Below are 19,347 nucleotides of genomic sequence, written 5' to 3'. Positions count from 1 at the left end.
GCTGAATTCCTTCATTAATTAATTCTGACATGCAGATATCTCTAAAATAATAGCTACTTGAGACTGACTAAATCTACTATGTTCCCCTGTGCAAAAAGGGGGGACTCAGTAAGTGAGCGACTAAATCAAATATATAAGCTGTGACCAGGAAACTGCACATGAAGGTTTAAACCAGGGGTGTCAAACACCAGGCTCGTGGGTCAAAACCGGCCTTCAAGAGGCTCCAAACCGGCAACCCAATTGTAAAACTTTCAAAGAAAACAAAAGCTTTTTTTCATAAAAATAGAGCAGCAGACTGAAACACTGAGACCCGAACTGAGATATCAGTGACGCTGCCATGAAAGATAGCTAACTAGTATTAGTCTCAAAGCAATTCTGTCAGGATGTGTTTGTAAAAACATGCATCAAGCAACAACTATAGGACAAGTTGTTTTGGGATAACATCAGATAGTATCAATAAAATTGGCGTCATGTTGGGATTGTTGTAATTTTCGGTTGAAATCTTTTAGTTTTGTGAAAATATAGATATTTTCATCTATACTCTGCGCCACAACAAAGAATTTAAAAGTTATTATGGCATTATTTTACCGGTCCGGCCCACTCAAGATGAAATTGGGCTGTATGTGTCCCCTGAACTAAAATGTGTTTGACATCCCTGGTTTAAATAAATGTGATGCAAACAGGCCAAATGACAGCTCCGACTTTCATCAGGCACCCACATGGAATAAGCCTGTAAACCCCTTTATCCAAAACTTTTGCTCAGTAAAGATGGAAAATGTTTTTGAGATGTCACATGTATTCCAAGTTACTTGATCATTGAGTGATATAGTTTAAGCCTGCTCTATAGAGTTTATATGTGGCTGCACTTAAGCTAAATAAGATGACATTACATTTCTCATGAGTAATCCGTTGAGCCATATGTAGACGTAAAAAAAGGTTCCTGAGATCGAACTGCTGTAGGTGAACCAGAGGGGAGGTTATGTACTACATCGGCGACAAAAAACAGCCACATGCTTACACTGAGTGTACAACATGAGAGAAGCCCCATGAAACTGTCAATAAGACTAGATGTTATTCTGCAGTGACGTCCACTAATGACCTGCTCCATCTGCCCTTTTACCAGAATCCCTCGATGAACACAAACTCTTCGGTTAACGTTGAAAAATGATGCCGCAGATGAAGGTAAAATGTTGTTCTTGTTTCTACATTAATGGAGAACCAGTTGATACCATCTAATCAATTTGAGCCTGAGAGTTTTTTTTTTATTAATAGAGTCTCTACGTGTTACTTCTTCACTGTTTTCATCCTCAATCTTGCTTTTTCTACATATCAAACTCTCATTTTACTCTTTAATCTCCCCCGCTGCTGGGTCAACAGTCCATAAACGCTGGCGTTTAGGTAACAGGTCGTGCTTCACGCGGTGGGTGCTCTCAGGCGCGGCCGCTCAGACGGTCACCTCAGTCGTACTGTGGGTCGAGTAGCTCTTTTGCCTGTTGTGGTGGTAATAGGAGGGTTGAGATATATTTTGACCCTGGACGTGGTGCACTTGCGCCCCACCCCCTCCGGCTCCTCCGTACACGCCCACATAGGGCTGGTTAAACAGATCTGGCATGTTCTCGATGCTCCGCTGCCTCCGGGTGGAGTAGCCGTGTCTCCGGGTGGAGCTGTGAAAAGAGGAGGAGGCCTGGCCCGGCACCGAGATCTGCCGGTGGACGTGGCGGCTGGTCGGCTCCCAGGCTTTGAAGGCCGAGCTGGACAGGAACGGGTGCGTGGTGGTCTTGGGGAGGCGCGAGTGCTCCAGGTGGCTGGAGGGGATGGCGATGGAAAGGGGGGCATGGAGGTCGTGGTGTGCCGGTAGAGGCTGGTGGATGTATGACTTCTCTTTGGGCGGCACCGGCTGGAAACTCGGGGGCGCCACAGGCTGGTACTGGGAAAAGTCCATGAGTGGGAAGCTCTTGTAGTAGCTGCGAGAAGCGCTATCCGCTGCAACAAAGAATAAAAATAGATGAGTTTGAGATCACTTCAAAGTTTTTACTTTAAAGGGATCATATGATGCAAAATTTAATTTGTAATGGTTTTCCAACAGTAATATGCGTCGCCATACCTGGGAATGACGCCCCAGAAGTGAAGAAAATCTGTCCTCTCTCTCCCTGGCTTGTTTCAATATTTAAAAAGTGTCTCACGCCAACGAGCGAATCAGAAATACAACCGTATAGGGTCATCGGGGGTTCAGCCAATCCCAATCAAGGTAAGCCCACCCTTTGACTCCTCCCACAACTAGGCAGCTCTGCTCTGGCACATGGCATCACAAGAGGAAGTACTTCCTCTTCTTTCTAAGATGGGCATTTGTGGGCGGAGCCAGTCCAAGGCACACAGACACAGCAGATTCTGAATGCAGCTCCTATGATCCAATATTCAAATGGATGAAAACCAATGAAAAGCTGGATTTTGGGCAATAAAATTTGAATACGTTTTTGGACCAACGACACCAAAGCGAAAGTGTTGAAAAGCTGGATGATAAGACCCCATTTAAAGAGATGCTAAAGGAACTTTGTCAGACTTCAAGCAAGTCTATAAATGTAGAACAAATCGCAGGCCCTGTTTACACAACGTTTTAAGTAAAAATAGTTTTCATTTCAGAAAAGTTTCAACCTTACATGGGAATGTTCTGAAAACGATGTAGTTAGCATGCTGTGCCACTAGTAGGGGAATTTTTTTTTGTTGTAATGAAATCACACACAACTGAAATTGAACATTAACAATGGCCAGTACACGGACATTCGTATGGACAGACGACCAAGTTGGATTGATATTACAGGTGATTCTCAACTATAAAATTACCAAGTGCCGGAAGAATGTGGTCATGGAGCTCATGACACTCTGGAAGCCCCCATTGTTGTTTTCGACCATCTACTTGCACATGTGCAGAAGAACTATTTACTAAGGCCATGGTGCACATGCACAGTAGCAGTGACTGAATGGAAGCGTTTTCAGAATTTGCCATTTTGTATCCTCCAGTAATTTAATCTGCTGGTGATTATAACAAACTTATTCACACGGATGTGTGTGAGTTTAGAGTTAATCATGCGAGTTTCACTAAGTTTTGAGTTTTTTTTGTTGTGATCTCCAGGTGGAGGAACTTCTACTACATCAAGGGGACATGTAAAATACCAGAAGTGGGGATAAATAGACCACCCAGTCCTGCCCAACATTGCTAAATTTACTATTTGCCATTTTATTCAGTGATAGAAATAAAAGCTGCAACAACAATCTGAAATCAGATAGAATTCCCCCTTTATGACAAATAGGCCAGTAGAGCAAACACATGCTATATTTAGCCTCCTTTAACTTGTTTGTATTTCGGAGTCATTTTGGATTCGTCACAGTCTGATTCGGTGGCGGCCTAAAACGAACTGTCAATGTGCAAACAGAGTCTGTCATTTGCAAAAACGCTGATGACTGAATCACACTTAATCCATGACGAAGTCATGGTAGAAACCTCCTGGCTCCGATCCCCCGGCAATGTCAGCTTGTTTTGCTCCTCAAAGTATTCTGGTAAACTTTCAAGGGGGGGGCATTTGTAAGAAATATTGGAATTAGCATGAACTGCCCTCCTTTTCAGTGACACATAGAACTTGTACTAAAATGTCCTATTTTACTTTATGCATCAATATTTGAAGCAAGTATTTACTTTTCTGATGACTATTTGCTTTGGCTCCCTATCTGAACACAGGCGCCTTCACTTTAAACTAAACTAAAATAATCCTACTCAATTAATCCTATTAGGGAAATTCCTTTTTTCTGAATTTCTGTGTATGAGGACACACTTTTATTTGAAAAGGCACCATTTTTCACATACAGTATATAAACCCATTGTTATTTAAGGATTTAGAGAAGCACGAGTGTAACAAAAATCCAGCTAATTTAGTCTACTTTGCCTTTCCATGATTTTCTTTTGAGGGAATCTTATATTGGTTGTTAAAAAAAACAACAGGGGAGTGCAACTGCTTAGATCCTCAAAACATCTCATAGACTAGAAGGTCGATTCAGACAGCACAAGTACCGTCAAATTAAGTCAGATCTAATCGGTTTTACAGATTCAATCCATTTGGTGCAAAGCATATTTTTTCCATGACATAAATCTCATACACAATGTTAGTCCTTTCTGCCATAGTGTGTTGTCCTGTTTTAAACCAGTTCTTTCTAATGGACTTCTTACAGGCTGCTGGTAGTGTCGTTTGTTTGCTCATTCTAGTACTTTTGCCAACAGTTTTAAAATGTTCCTCTGTTGGATTTTGGAACAGCAATATGCAAGTGGAGCTTAAAAACAATATAAATTTGAGGATTAAAAAAGATTATGCAGACATGATTATGTCTAAAACTGCAATACTTCTCTAGATTAGCGGCACACCAGATTAAAAGGTACAGACTCTAAAATATCTTCACATTTATGTGCAAATCTTTTTAAACCGGATAAGACTTGAATAAAACGTTAAAGATCTCAGACTGCTGTCACCACTTATTTGAAGACTTTAGTTTGTTATGGTCTGAACAAACTCAATAATATATTTATACAACAAAGACCTCTGTGGAAAGAAAGATCCTGCGATAAGAGTTGGAAGAAGCACATAACGGTGTGTATATAAGAGCGAGGTTTGAAGAAGATCACAGGGGAAAGCTGGTGATTTAAGAATCTCCAAATGTTGTCCCTTGAGGCGAAAGGAGCAGAAAGTGAGGAGTGTAATCGAGATGGTGGAGGTGAACGCGCGCGCGTGTGTGTGTGTGTGTGTGTGTGTGCCAGTAGGAGGGGACGCAGCAGTGAAAGCCTTATAAATAAGCCCACCCTGAGTCCTGTGTGAGCTTTGCCTGTGCGTGTGTGTGTGTCACCAGGAATTATTTAAATAAACTGCACGCTCAGGTCACTGCCGCCAGCTTTCTACCTCCACCAACAGTAACCTTGCCAGAAAACACACCAGCAGCCCCTGCTCCATTTATACAATCATATACCTGTTGATTTAAACAAAATCTACAGAAATGGGTTCCATCTTGTTATAGTCCGAAGGCATTTTCGTGTCCCTTTTGTCACAAAGTAAATTAAAAGTATTGTTTGAATGAGTAAAGGCTCGGTAAAGTGGTTGCTGTTTCTTTGAATATTGAAGATTTCAATGAATACAAATGCTTTAGTCACTTAAAAAGAAGCATTCTGTAATTTTGTCATCGCATTAATTTCTGAGCCAATTTTAACAATATAAAGAAAATGAAATGTTTTTGTAAATTTGCCTCTTGAACTTGGAGCTAAATAGAAAAATATAACATCTAAATTTCTGCATCCCCAAATGTCACATCATGTTTTTACATATATAATTAAAAAAACCTTTCTACAAGGTCTTGAGCTAAAAGTTGCATGTTTGTGTCCTTCAAGAGCCGTTATTTTAAGGTCTACAGAGGGGAATCAATGTTCCTTTTTGGACAAATAAAATATCTTTAAGCATGTTTGTGGGGCATGTAAGAGTTAATAATATTATAAAAACAAACCCGATTAGGATCTTCTCTCATATTACAAGTACTAAATACTGCACAGGAACCTTTTTTTTAAAAAGGCAAATAGTTTTCATTTATTAATTTTTTTCCATTATTTAATTTTTTTGTTAGATCTGATGTATCTGTTACTAATGCATTAGTGTAAACAGGATATTGAACAGAATTGAATAGCAGTGGCCTAAAAATTAGTAACCTCAGTTTTGAGGAGTTAAGTCATATATCTGTCCTATAAGATAGTTTACACTGTTGTATAAATGTTGATTGTCCAACTCTAAGTGGTGAAGCACTCAAAAATTTTACTTTTAAGTGAAAATTCCAAATTGCTATTGTTCTAACTGCACCCACTAGTGGTCCAACAGTAAAACTACATCGTTTTTAGCGTTGCTGCCATTGCTGTGTAAACGGATCTCGTTTACAAAATGTTGCCGTGCAAACGGAAAATGTTTCTGGGACGAAAACTATCCATTTTCACTTGAAGCGTTGCCGTGTAATTGGGGCCAATATAATATTTATTCAACTTAATAATTGCTGACAGGACACGAGATCTACAGCAACAAGTGGTGGGGGAAAAAAGACCACAAGGATCCCAAACAAAGAGGAATAAAGCAGACAAACCACTGGGAAAGACTGAAAACTTAAATATGCACACTGAGAGGAAGGTGGAAACACTTGAGGGTTAATCAGAGAGCGAGAACAACACAAGAGATTAGGGAAGAGGTCGTGCACAAGTACAAACACACCAGATAAACGATTAACGGTAATAAAGAGAGGAGGAATTTTTTTTCTGAAACGAGGTAACTCATGTTACTACCGGTGAGAAAATGATCTGTACAGTGTGGAAAGACAGATGTTACAGGGACTGTGGCTCAGGCTTTGGCAACGTTCCTATGATAATAATGAAGATTTGAGGCATAAACTCCACTTTGATGAGCCAGCTTTGCCTTTTGGCAGACTGTGTTCTCATGGCGTCCCTGAGGTCTGATGCAGTCCTCCACACTACTCAAGGACAGTGTGTGTGTGTGTGTGTGTGTGTGTGTGTGTGTGTGTGTGTGTGTGTGTGTGTGTGTGTGTGTGTGTGTGTGTGTGTGCGTGTGTGTGAGAGAAGAGAGAGAGAGAGAGAGAGAGAGAGAGAGAGAGAGAGAGAGAGAGAGAGAGAGAGAGATACCCTTTGTCGACATAATACAACCTGTACAGTCACCTATTGAAACAAGAACAGCCCTGCAGTCTGTTTTATAGGCTGTAACACGACAAAAGAACGATATAACTCTTTACAAGAGCACATCTGAATAAAAGGTGAGCTGAATCCCTTTAACTTAACATTACAAAGATCTTTAAAAGGGTAAAGATGTTTACAAGGAGTTTGTCAATTCAAGAATAATGTGCATCAGGGAATAATCCTATGGGATAGGATTGTTTCTTGTACTTTTTGGGGTCTGTGAGCTTGGAGCAACCTAAAATCTAATAATGTAATGAATGAAGCCAATGCACCGTAAACTCAGTCACTCAGTAACGTTTAGATGACTAACATTTCCAAGGCAGTCACGCTGCAGTGTCGGACAGGAACAGTGTGGTGTCTCCACCTTAAGATCAACTCCCTCCTTTCGCCACGAGACAGAGACCCCCGTCAGTTAGCAGCTCCCACGCTGCCAGCTTACCCTCCCGTAAAGGTTACCGTGTCGGCTGCGGTGAGCGTCAAGTCCCGCGTGTCCATATCTGACTTACCCACAGCTTTGAGGGAGGTGTACTTGTTCAGTCCCACTGTGCTGTGGTTGCTGTGCGGGTGAGGAAGCCCTTGTCCGAACGGCCCGTAAGCTGAGTTATTCAGATGGTACTGTTCTGGTGAGAGACACAAAGAGGAAGAGTCAGCAGGGAATGTGGAAAAAAGTGAGAAACGACAAGGTCCACAACGTCAAATCATTGTGAATGAAAGTTAAAGTTACCGTAAAGAAATCACGCCATTTAGACTGATGAGTTAACCTCACATGTATGTTTTTAGACTGAGAGGGGAAACTGGAGTACCAAATGGAAACACACAAGGTTTGTTACAGGCTTTGGCGCTGTCACAGTTACATACGTACATATACAAACACATGAACCCAATAAAAGAGCTTAAATGGGTCAGAAAATTGCCAGGTTGCACTCTCATCGGGTTTCAGCTTCCACGCGTGCAAAATTCCTGTTTACACCTATCAAACTCAGAATACTCCAAAAGTATTCAAACACAGAATGGCTGTAAAAGTTTTGGTTCAAAGTAAGATTAGAATATTTGTGTTGCCTGAGGCCCTTTAGTATTTCAGTTTATATTGCATGCGATGAATCAACCCTGGGGGCCTCTGTGGCTGTTGCTGGCTTTTGTCTGACCATTAAGACTGAATCTCTTCTTCACCTGACAAATACTTCATGTGAACGGACCAAAAGTTATGCAATACTGCAAAACACGAATAACAATTCGGAAAGTTGAGTTTAGCAAGTCAGAAATCTTTATGCATCCCAGGACACTGAAGAGTATTTCACGGCTCTATGGTTGATGGTTGACAAGGTAGACAGCTGAAGTACTTCTGGTGTCAAAGTGAAACACTGAGAAGTTGTACTTGCATGAACTATTTGATGGGCCACTGGAGGCATGACGTTATATGTTCTGAGAAGAGTAGGAGGCACAAACCTGTCAAGAGAAGACAGAACCTTCAAAGTGCCATATACATTTTTAGGCTCATCTATTGGCTGGGTATCATTTAATCCCTTGTGTTTATTGGGTTGTACTGCTATGGCACAGAGTAACACTGGCTGATTGAATATGGATGATACACGAGGCGTCTCAACACTATCTGACATACACAGCATGTTCTTCCACTATGCTGATTTCACAGGGCGACATTTGAGCTCACTGGAGGCAAAAGCACACAATGATAGCATTACTCGACAAATGCTCACAGAGCATCAAGCCAGAGGGACGACAATTGTGCAGATGAGAATCAAGGCTTCAAGGATCTAAGGCCCTATTTACACGACAATGTCTTCAAGTGAAAACGCAAAAACAATGACGCTCTGAGTGACTGAAGTTACGAAGGTGCGTTTACTCGCCATTGTTTATGTTTATAGCGTATTGTTCTCTGCACGCATGTGTGTGTGTGTGGTTTCATTACAAAAACAAGCAACAGCACCAACTCATGTCCCGGCATGCTCACTACATCGTTTTCAGCATTTCGCCGTGGAAACGGACAACATTTTCAAAACATCGCTGTGTAAATGCCAAACTTTTCTAAAACAAAAATGCAAAAACGATCACAAGAAGCATTGTCGTGTAAACGAGGCCTTAGTGGTCCCAGATGGTATGTAGCTGTACATTTTGATATCTAATTAGTGTGGCTTATGCGCCGGAATATGTGCTATTTGAAGCAAAGTTCTTCAGACATTAGATTGATCCACACAACAGTATTGGAACTATTTGCAAGTTAAATTAGAAAAAATTAAGGGAGGAGTTACTGTCCCAAGTAATTAGTTATTAACGATTCTCATTTGGAGCAACTTGGAAAGTAAATGCACGACTCATTTTTGATTTTTAGTAACATGCTCCACTCATTCAAAGCTTAAATTCATTATGCCAATCACACCGGCGGAACTACTTGCTGTGGGAGTAAAAAAATCCAGTTGACAAGTTGTCCAATTCAGTTGTTTCTAAATCCAGAAGTAAATTCAATGAGAAGCTTTATGGTAGCACAAGGTGTGAAGGTTTATTCACTTTGCCAGCATGCATTGCCTGGCGCTTTGGGGAAAGGTCATCAGTGATGTACTGGAATCATATGGTGGATTGAAACGGAGTTAAAGTGCTTCTGCTTTATGCCAGATACTTTTGGTGGGACGGTGGTCTGATGAGCAGCCACTCCCGTGTTAGATGGACTGAGGTTAATGAGCAATGGAACAAACTGTGGGTAAGAGAGTGAAGCTCTGGCTATTAGCATTAATGAAGTTCATTGATGCATCCAGCGCACATGATGTGAGCCCCGGGGATGGATGGACTCACACACACACTGCACTCACAAATGTTCACACACACACACACACACACACACACACACACACACACACACACACACACACACACACACACACACACACACACACACACACTGCACTCACAAACGTTCACACACACACACACACACACACACACACACACACACACACACACACACACACACACACACACACACACACACACACACACACACACACACACGATTTCTAAAGTCTTTTGAAAATATTTTGGTTGCGATTTCACTGTATGTACATTTTTATTTTCTCTTCCTTCTGCCTGTTTGTGTGTTTAATTGACAGATATTCTGACTGAACAGAAAAGCGCATTTATACGCTCGCCAGTCTGATCTTTCATGCACAAATCAACTCTGTGAGTGTGTGTGCGTGCAATGCGAAGGCGACGTGACATTGATAGGAAGCGTGGCTTCAAAGACACAAGATTTCGACACATTCGCGACTGTCAACGATGCAAAGGAAAATGTAAATAAGTGTACGCAGTGCAACTTCTGAATACTAATCACGACACACATGTGGACATGAAAATCGCACACAGAATGAGAACCATGAACAGAGCAAAAGAGAGAGAGAGAGAGAAAGAGAGAGAGAGAGAGAGAGAGAGAGAGAGAGAGAGAGAGATAGAGAGAGAGAGAGAGAGATAGGGGAAGAGATTGAGGATGGCAGGATGTTCTGGTGGAATAAATTAGAAAATTATGGTGAAGCCAAGCGGTGGAGAAATGTCAGGAGTTACTTTTCACTGTAACATTACAACTCTCTACCTTAATCAGTGCGCCCACACACACACACACACACACACACACACACACACACACACACACACACACACACACTAATCAGTGTGCCGTTGTGTAAGCTGATTAAGCAGTAAGATGTTCCACGTTGTGTGTGTGAGAGCCCGTGTGTGCCCATATGTGTGGTGCTGACCTCTTAGCAAGCGTCAGATTAGTGGATTATGAGGAAAAAAGTCACTTTTTAATTCCATCATCATAATCATCATCACCATCTTCATCTGTTTTCTTCCGTCTTGGTGCTGTTTGAGTATAATATGATTCACAGATCATTCTGGATACTATATCTTTAAGTCTCTTTAAATTGACTGAAAGAATTGATCATAATGTATAATCTCTTAAGAAACTTAACATATTGTGTTGCCTTTCTTCTTCTATACCAGTGGGTTAATTCCTTTCATTCTAGTCTTCACTTCTCCTTCATTTTCCAGGACTTTTTTAGTACAGTATAAACAGTAGTGGTATAACACAACTTTCAAGGCAACTAACAGCACCATGATCCACTGTAATTTCTGCACATCGAGGCCGCCTGCTTTCTTTCATTGGTCAGCTTTGAAGCCACACTGAGCCTGTTGCAAATCCTCATAAATCACTGTCTCCTTTACTAACCAGAACTCAAAATATCCCACATCATCTAAAAAACCATCCCCGGACAATAGTAACCAACAGAGCCCATATAACATCATACATAAAATAATCAATAGATGTCCGGATAGATGTTGACTTTAACACCATTAACACAAGTGACAATGCTGATGTCTGGAAAGCGTTTTCTTTTTTTTCTCCTTTGAATCGCTTCGCCCATGAGCTCTTGTGCAGTGGATGTTGGACCAACAAAGAAGCCAAGGATGTACAAACCCAGCTTTCACAACCTGGGCTTCACTCTCAACGAAACATTCAACATTGTAAATTTACTTATTTCGGTAAAAATAAAAAAAGCCCCTAATATAAAGTCTTTTAACAGGATTTTCCTCCACGTCCAATTACTAAAATGAGAAAAATCCTACCGGAGTCCTCCAGGCTCATTTGGACATCCTGCACAAACGCCCCTGTTTAAAACGCAAATGAGACCTAATAATCAATCCGCTTGGTTAAATCCTCTGTTTGTTGCTTGCATAATGGAATAAATATGATGGTGTGTGTGGGCATTTACCTTAATGGGCATCTACCTTAAAGGGAAAACCTGGCATTTTGAGACACACACGTCCCTCTACTGGAGCCCATCAACCACCCCTCCATATAGTCAGCAAGTTGTCACAACTTCAATATCCATAATCAGTGTTTTTGGATTTGGTATTGCTATAAAATGAATGAATCAATCTCATAAATGTAACAATATGTCAATATATAAAGACAGACATGGCAAAGACTGTTAATATTTCACTATTATTGGCCTGTGTGGTGAAAAAGGAAAAATGCAAATGCCAAAATCCATATGATGCAGTTTGCAGATGGTTGCATAACGAAACCTTACTGACAACATTTCCACTTCCAAATATTAAATGAGAAAGCTCATACCGGGAACATCCATGCTCATTTGCTCGTCTTGTACAACCACTCATGTAGAAATACAAATGAGACTTATTAATCAGTCTGCTTGGATATAACCTCTCTTTGGACAAACGGAAGCAGTGAGCATGCAGAGATGGATTTATTTCTAATGTGGGGCTGAAAATCTGTTTAGTCACTAACTCACATGGGGACTTGTTGTCCTTATGGGGACAAAACAGATTTAAGTATAAGGTCAGGGTGAGTGTAAAGAAAGTTGCAGAGGATTTTAACGTCGGTACGATGAGCCATTTATTGAATTACTTGCTGTAAGGTTCCAACATATTTGATAACTTCCTTCATCAACACATCCAACTGGACTTTTCTATGCTGGAGAGGCGTTCATCGATCCAGTCATCAATATATTGTGATTGAATGAAGATCAAGGTTACTTTCCTCATTTATAAAGAAGGTTTAAAGCAAGTAAACCCTTCATTTAAAGGCCCCTGTTTGCACTTTATGTCACTTATGGGGTTATTTTAGGTAAAATGTCTGCAAAACACACACATAGTGAAAGTGAAATCCACCTTGTGAACGGGCAAATTTGCACATGGACATTTTATGAGGATCTTTGTAAATCAGGCCCAGTGTGTGTGTGTGTGTGTGTGTGTGTGTGTGTGTGTGTGTGTGTGTGGAGGCCTAAGGCCCAGTTTATACAATGTTTCAAGTGAAAATGCATACTTTTTGTGTTTCTAACCCTTTAGACGGGAACGTTTTGAAAATAATTGTCCTACACGGATTCCCGTGGGCTCACCACCCGCAGGAAGGTTCTTAATCTGTGCAATGTGATCTGGGTGACAGTGCTCAGACTGCCACCCCCGCAACCCGGAAACGGATAAGCAGGAGAAAATGAATGGATGGATGGATGGATGGATGTCTTACACGGAAATGGCAGACACGCTAAAAAGGCTAAAAAGGCATGCCAGGCCATGAGTTGGCGCTCTTTGTTTTTACACGTGCACAGAGGAAGAGAAGTTGCATTTTCAAACGTTCCCACAGAGACAGAGTCGGAGCGTTTTCAAAAAGTCCCACCTTGGGAGCACCGCTGTCGTGTAAATGGACGCCAGAAATGCAATGAAAGTTTTCCATTTTCACTTAAAAACATTGTCGTGTGAAATCTTGGGCTTGAATCTGTGAACACACTCACATAACAGGTACGTGTATGAAAGATTGATACAGAAATGAAGTCACTGAACATGCTTGAGTATTTGTCTTTGGTTGTGCTTAGGTGAAGGGTTAGGGTGAGGGTTAGGAATGTTGTGGTAAGAAAAAAAAAAAAGGAATGTTGTGGTAATGTTTACAGTAAGTCAGCAGGAAATGAATTAAGGTCAACTGTCCTGAATAAGTTTGTTGGGTGTTTATGCGTGCGTGTATACCAATATATATATTAGGGATGTCCTGATCACACTTTTTTGCCCCCGATACCGATCCGATTTTTCAGAATTGAGTATCGGCCGATACCGATACTTTCCCGATCCGATACTCACATTGCTATTGCAAATATATGTCTATTTTTGGAGCAACTAAGATGTCTGAAGCTAAAAGCACTCTTGGCAGATGCTTTGTTTTGGTAGAAATTATTGTAAAACTCATTTATTGAATCAAAATTCTTCTCAGAATGACTTAAGAACTTATTTAAACTTTATTCAGTCATAACAACAAAAACCCAATTACACTCTGCAGTCTTGTATCTCTTATTTATGTCAACCTAAACAGCTTCACCTGGATTTTGCGGCAAATAAAAATAAAATAAAAATGAAACCCAGTGAATCAGTTTGACTAACATATAAACTATAAAAAACTCCAACATAAACAGTATTCAGTAAAACCAATCAGAAGAACTCAATTCCCAGTTGCCTTTAGGGGCACTGTGACTCACCAAACACAACAAACAGAAGAAGACAGACCACATAGAAATTTAGAAGTAGACTTCTGCACATAAACCTCTATACATAACTCTAGTTTTATAGGTCTATGACCCCACTCCGCCTGCGTCTAGCTTCTGCAGCTCGACCGGAGCATGTAGTCCGTGATTGTTGTGGTTATTAGGTGACGTTGCGGAGAGGAGGAGGAGGGGGGCAATTCCGTAATTTCTTTTTCCACGGATGATCGTCTTTGCTGAGCGTACTCCGCCGAATGTTTACTTTTTAGATGTCTTATCAAATTAGTTGTGTTAAACGAAGCTCCGGTGCTCCACCTCTCGGGACTGTGGCAAAGAAAATAGTACAACTGGCCGCTGGACTAGTTTCGTTGTCAACATTAAAATACCTCCAGACTGCTGACATTTTATCCACTCAATGACTTTAGGCTGCTAACCTCAGTTTACGGCAGGTCGCAAACGGGGCTCGCTTTACGGCAGCTGACGTGAAAAAGTTGGGGTTTTTTTTAGATCGGCGGGGTGATCGGCGGGATTTGCCGATTCCCGATCACTCACAAATCACCGATCCGATATCTACCGATCTGATTGGGCCATCCCTAATATATATACAACCGAGGTAATTAGGGTCTAGTTTGTGGTTGGGGACATTAAAACTCCGGCAGAGCTTCACTATTAATTCCTCCATTAAGCACCACCGAGCAAATGTTTGGCATCGGGATCTTTTAATCATAGAACAAGAGTTCAGGGATGCTGCTTAGTGAGTGATTTACTGTCTTCTGTCCCAGTGGGGATTGCAGACCGAGAAGGATTACGGTGTACAGCAGCTGGGTTTTCTGCGTCTTTTGTTTGAATGAAACAGTGTTGAAATGAACGAGTAAGTGTAGAAGTCTGAGGAACAACACTGAACAAGTGGAAAGCACGAGGATGTTCAAAATCACGACTGTAGGACATGTAGATTAATTTAAAAAAAGAAGTGAATCCACCTCTTTCTTAGCCGATAGTTAGATGGGATGACCGATATAAACCTCATATCTGTGTGTTAAGCGTGGAGCAGGATCCAGGAGGTGATTAGCTCGGCTTAGCAGACACAGCATGACTGGTTTATCTCTGATTCCCGGGTTTGGTCTAATCTGTACACCACAACAGATGTAAAAGTGACATTTAGAGTTGTTATTCCCTGTCATTCATCTCATATCAGAGGACCAGGGCATTAATTATTTACTTCATCCTTTTTGAATATGAGAGGGAGTGCCGGTGTAGCTCTCCTCGACACAGCTGTTGATTTATACTCCTCAGAGGTATTCAGCTGTAAAAGTGTCTGTTTAGCCCAGTTAAACTTGGATAGAACTTGTCCTTCTTGTGTGTAGTAGTTGAAAACAAAGGCTCACGACGACAGAAAATCACATGGAATTTCTCACATATTTGCTCCAAATCTTTGACATGTCACTGAGTCAATTCAGTGTGTTCACCCTTCTACTTCAATCAACTAGATCCCACAGAGCAACACTCCAACAAACACAGACATACATAAATAGATATCATGTTAGCTGCCGAAGCTCGGTCATTGAGGCAGCCATATTGGATGAGGACCTGCTTCGCCTCCAGCGCATTAACTTCTATTGATGGAGGAGGTCTTCAACCTATTGAAATACTCATAACTTATTGAATTTTGAACTGATGATAACATTTTCAAAGGAAAACCGAAAACCTTTGTTGCAAACAAACTTTGATAAATGGAATAACTTCGACCGCAAGTAAACAATCACAGAAGTAATGTTATTTCCAGCAGATTGTTCTCAAGTAAATGGGGCTTAAAGCATTTTTATACAACTTTTCGTGTAAACATGAAATCTAACACACTTTATGAAGGATCTTCATAAATCAGAGCCAATGGGTCTAATTATAATAACAACCATACTCAATCAGACAAATGCCGACTTCATCAAACATTTGTCAATTTCTTCATTGTTCCCTTCATATGTTCCACTAGAGGCCTTTGGTAATTTTCTGAATTAAATTAGCAGCATTCAAAAATAAATGCCAATCAGAGAACACCAGTCTCAAAAGTTTTCCTTGTCACTCGAATCTTAGATTAGATCTTTTTTTTTTATTTAACTTTTTTCTTACATTTAGAGCTTTAACCTGTTGAATATTTTAGGCTCCATTTACACAACGCTTGTTTCGTGTTTCTACGGCAATGTTTTGAAAACGATGTCTGCTTCCATGGAAACAGCAAAAACGTTTTCCCCCAGTTTCCCAGAGGTGGAATCTGAACGTTTTCGAAAAACGTTGCATTTTCAGTGTCGCCGAATACTTTGAAATCATTGTTGTATAAATGGGGCCTTCGTCTGTTTGAAATATTCTAGTCTAGATTTAATCCATCTTAATCTGCTTCAAATTCAGCGCCACCTGGGATGATGAATAATTTAATTAACTGGTGGGGATAATTGCCCACAAGTTAAAACGCTACTTTAAATACACGGTCAGATGGTGTCTGGTACAATATGAATAATTAAGATGTTAATCATTATTAATAAAGACATCCTCTGTTTTTCAAATGACATAGAAGGTGATGCATGGCAAATTCTTTTCAGGTCGCAAACGTACGTGGAGTCAGATACATTTTTTTTTTCAAAAGGAGTCAAAGGAATTATTGATGTGATGGCTTTCATGTCTTGTTTCTTTCTCTCATTTGCACCAAGTCATGCCTGCATCATCCGCCCGATGTTTGCACAGGAACGCTATTGTGCGTGTTCAACACCATGAAATGTTGTTTTTGTATATGGTGTGCATTATTGTGCATCCCTCAGTGTATGTGTGTGTGTGTGTGCACGCGCGTGTTTGTGTGCCAAATGACACATGAAAGGGCCTTTAAATGCCGAGGGGAGAGTGACAAAGGAGTAAGTGCATTGCGTGGCGTCTGCGATCACCAAGATGAGGAATGAACAAAGCCAGAAAGCAGAGCGCGCACCGCATCTCTCAACAGTGCGATCGTTATGCGATCGTCTTTGTGCATCATCATTTAATGCGGCAGCGTAAACAAACCCCAACACCAACATCCCACATCCACGCACTTTATAATCTTCGCTCTGCGCGATTTGCTGAGTTGATGGTGCACATGCCTTTTGTCAGAATAATCAACGTGACACGAGGAGGCGAGCCCAGATTCTGAGATCATTAATTCACAGCGTAAGTAGTTTGCCTCTCATGACCCAGGGGGAAAGTTTAGAGAGCAGGGAAACATTTTAAGGAGGAGACAAGCACTCAAAGCAACTCCACTGACAGCCAGAGTGTGAGGCGAGAAGGGAAAAGGTGAAATTTCTGTTGTGGTGAGTGATCTGTTACTGGGTCACACTACTTCTGCAGTCGACTTTGATAAATAGGTCATCGCGTTTCGCTTCAAGCTTTCGCTCTGCAATGACTCATTTTTGTTTGAGACTTTAAGACTTTGCCTCATGTCCCCGGCTGACATGTGAAATCTTAAAGTCTTTGAATTTAAAGGCAGGTGATTTCTGTTGTTTGATATTTAAACCTGAAGAGTCGTATTCCTAACCTTTAAGGTGAATGATGTGATCTGTTTTGGGACAATATGTGGGACTAGCTTAGTTGACATAGTGAAAAGAACAAAAAATAATAATAGAATAAACTCTGTTGCAAGTGAAACATTAAGTTATTGATGTGGTTCTGTCATGCAGACAAAGTTAAATGCAAGAGAGGAAATATCACAAACGCATCAGTTGCAAAAGTTACAAAACTGTAAAAATCCTAATGAGTTTGCTTTTGGTAAGCCTTCGAAGAGGAGCAATTTAATGAGATTAATGAATTTGTTATTTTAGAACCTGCTTTAAATGATCATCAATCTTTATCTGTCATTATGGGAAACCCTTTCGTTTCACACAGGACTCAAACACTGGCCGTCTCACTGAAAGGTCTACATCTCATATTCTACCTCAAACTGTCCATCAATATAAACTCTCCCTCCTGCCTTCAGCTTGGTGTAGTTTTGTCCTATTAGCTCATAATCAACAGACCGAATGAACCTAATAACGACCAAATCAAGATGTCGGGCAACTAGTCAATGGACACTCGAGTCGAGAAGCGTCAACAAGTCTTAGTTAATGAAATGATATTACAGGAATAAAATTGGTAGTTTTGTCAGTGTTTTAAGATTTTAAGATGTTATAAAACATCAGATCCTATGAGATTGTCTACTATTTTTGAAATGCTGTATTTATTAATGAAAAAGAAAGGCTTAACATTTTTAAGTTAAACTGTATAAAGAAGAAAAAACTGGAAAAATACAAACATTTCACTGTTTATTTGAAATGAAGGGAAATTTAAACTTTCTTTTATTTTAAATCCTGTATTAGTTACACAGATATCCACGGATGGGCTTTTTTTTTTATCTTAACAGCTATAATTAAAAGTTGTTTTAACAAAATTGCTCGTATTATATTAAATGAATCTTAAAAATGAAATGTAACCTGAACTCATTAATATGTCACCTTGTCTCATTTTATCGTCAGCCACAGACACAATGACTGCATCCATTACAATGCTCCTCCAATCAGCTCCAATGTGTTCAATTACTGTGTGCGCAATGATGAGCAACACTTTTTTTTCTTTCTTTTTTTTCTTCTTTCCAAAGCGCTGTCCTGTCTGGCATCTTGTCTACAGCGGAAAAACCAATGGTGTCCATTGGTTTTCTCCCGAGGCAATCTATGCTGTGTTCCACTGTGTCACGTGGCTCAATTAGAGAGCAGTTTGCCTCACATTTGCATACAACAAACAGTGTGCGGCAGCTGAAATTCAGCCGGATAGTGGCCAACAACGGCAGCTACGAGCAGCCGGTGTGGAGAGAGGATTGAGATCTGGGACAGAAGGAGGTGATTCACAGTGAGACGTGTCGACCCTCAAATATCAGGCTGTGAGTCTGCTTCGATTCCACAAATGGTTTCAGCTGCCATGTCATCTGAACAGAAAGGTTGTGGCAACAAACTACTTAGCCCTTATGACTTGTTTGAAAAGGCAGATCTTTGACCGTATCCAGCTGCTGGCTGAGCTCAGCTGCAGCTGCTCTGCCTGAAAGAAGCGGGATGTAGTCATTGTACGGACATTTGCAACTGCTGTGGTTCAAACTCTGGTGTTGTGAATGTGTCTTCGACCCGGCAGTCGTTCTATGAGAGACGTGCTTTCAACACATTGAAGAGTTTAGGAAACCAGCGCATTCAATGCTACGCTTATCCGTCACTGCTACATGTTGTCAGTCTTTGCCCCGTCAAAAACAAATAAACCGTGGCTACAGTCAAAACAGCCAGATCTACAGTCACGGCTGCACAGTGACAGCTGTGTCATCCCATAAATGAAATCATAACCAGGGCTCAGCTTGTCTCCTTCTTAGACTGTCAAATGTGCTACTGTATCATAACCGGCTTTGTGCAAGTTCCTGAAAATTCTTTCATCATTATAGTTACCAGTTCCTTTCAAAGTGGACTTAGTTTACTGAGTGCTGCTGATATTACGTAATGAGTTACTATT

At 40.8% G+C, this 19,347-nt stretch overlaps 1 protein-coding gene across 1 annotated transcript in view; it reads right to left on the bottom strand.

The window, feature by feature from the left end:
- The window catches only part of shisa8b (shisa family member 8b), a 39,169-nt gene continuing 19,822 nt past the window's right edge, over window positions 1-19,347 (bottom strand). The window contains exons 4-5 of the mRNA XM_080460023.1: window positions 7,264-7,377; window positions 1-1,983 (exon numbers count right to left, since the gene is read on the bottom strand). Coding sequence (XP_080316149.1) covers window positions 1,445-1,983; window positions 7,264-7,377 — 653 coding nt within the window. The 3' untranslated portion in view covers window positions 1-1,444. The remainder of the gene's footprint in view (window positions 1,984-7,263; window positions 7,378-19,347) is intronic.

Source organism: Lipophrys pholis (assembly GCF_963383615.2).
Source record: "Lipophrys pholis genome assembly, chromosome: 1".
NCBI classification, from domain to species: Eukaryota; Metazoa; Chordata; class Actinopteri; order Blenniiformes; family Blenniidae; genus Lipophrys; species Lipophrys pholis.
This window is presented reverse-complemented; position numbering and strand designations above follow the sequence as displayed.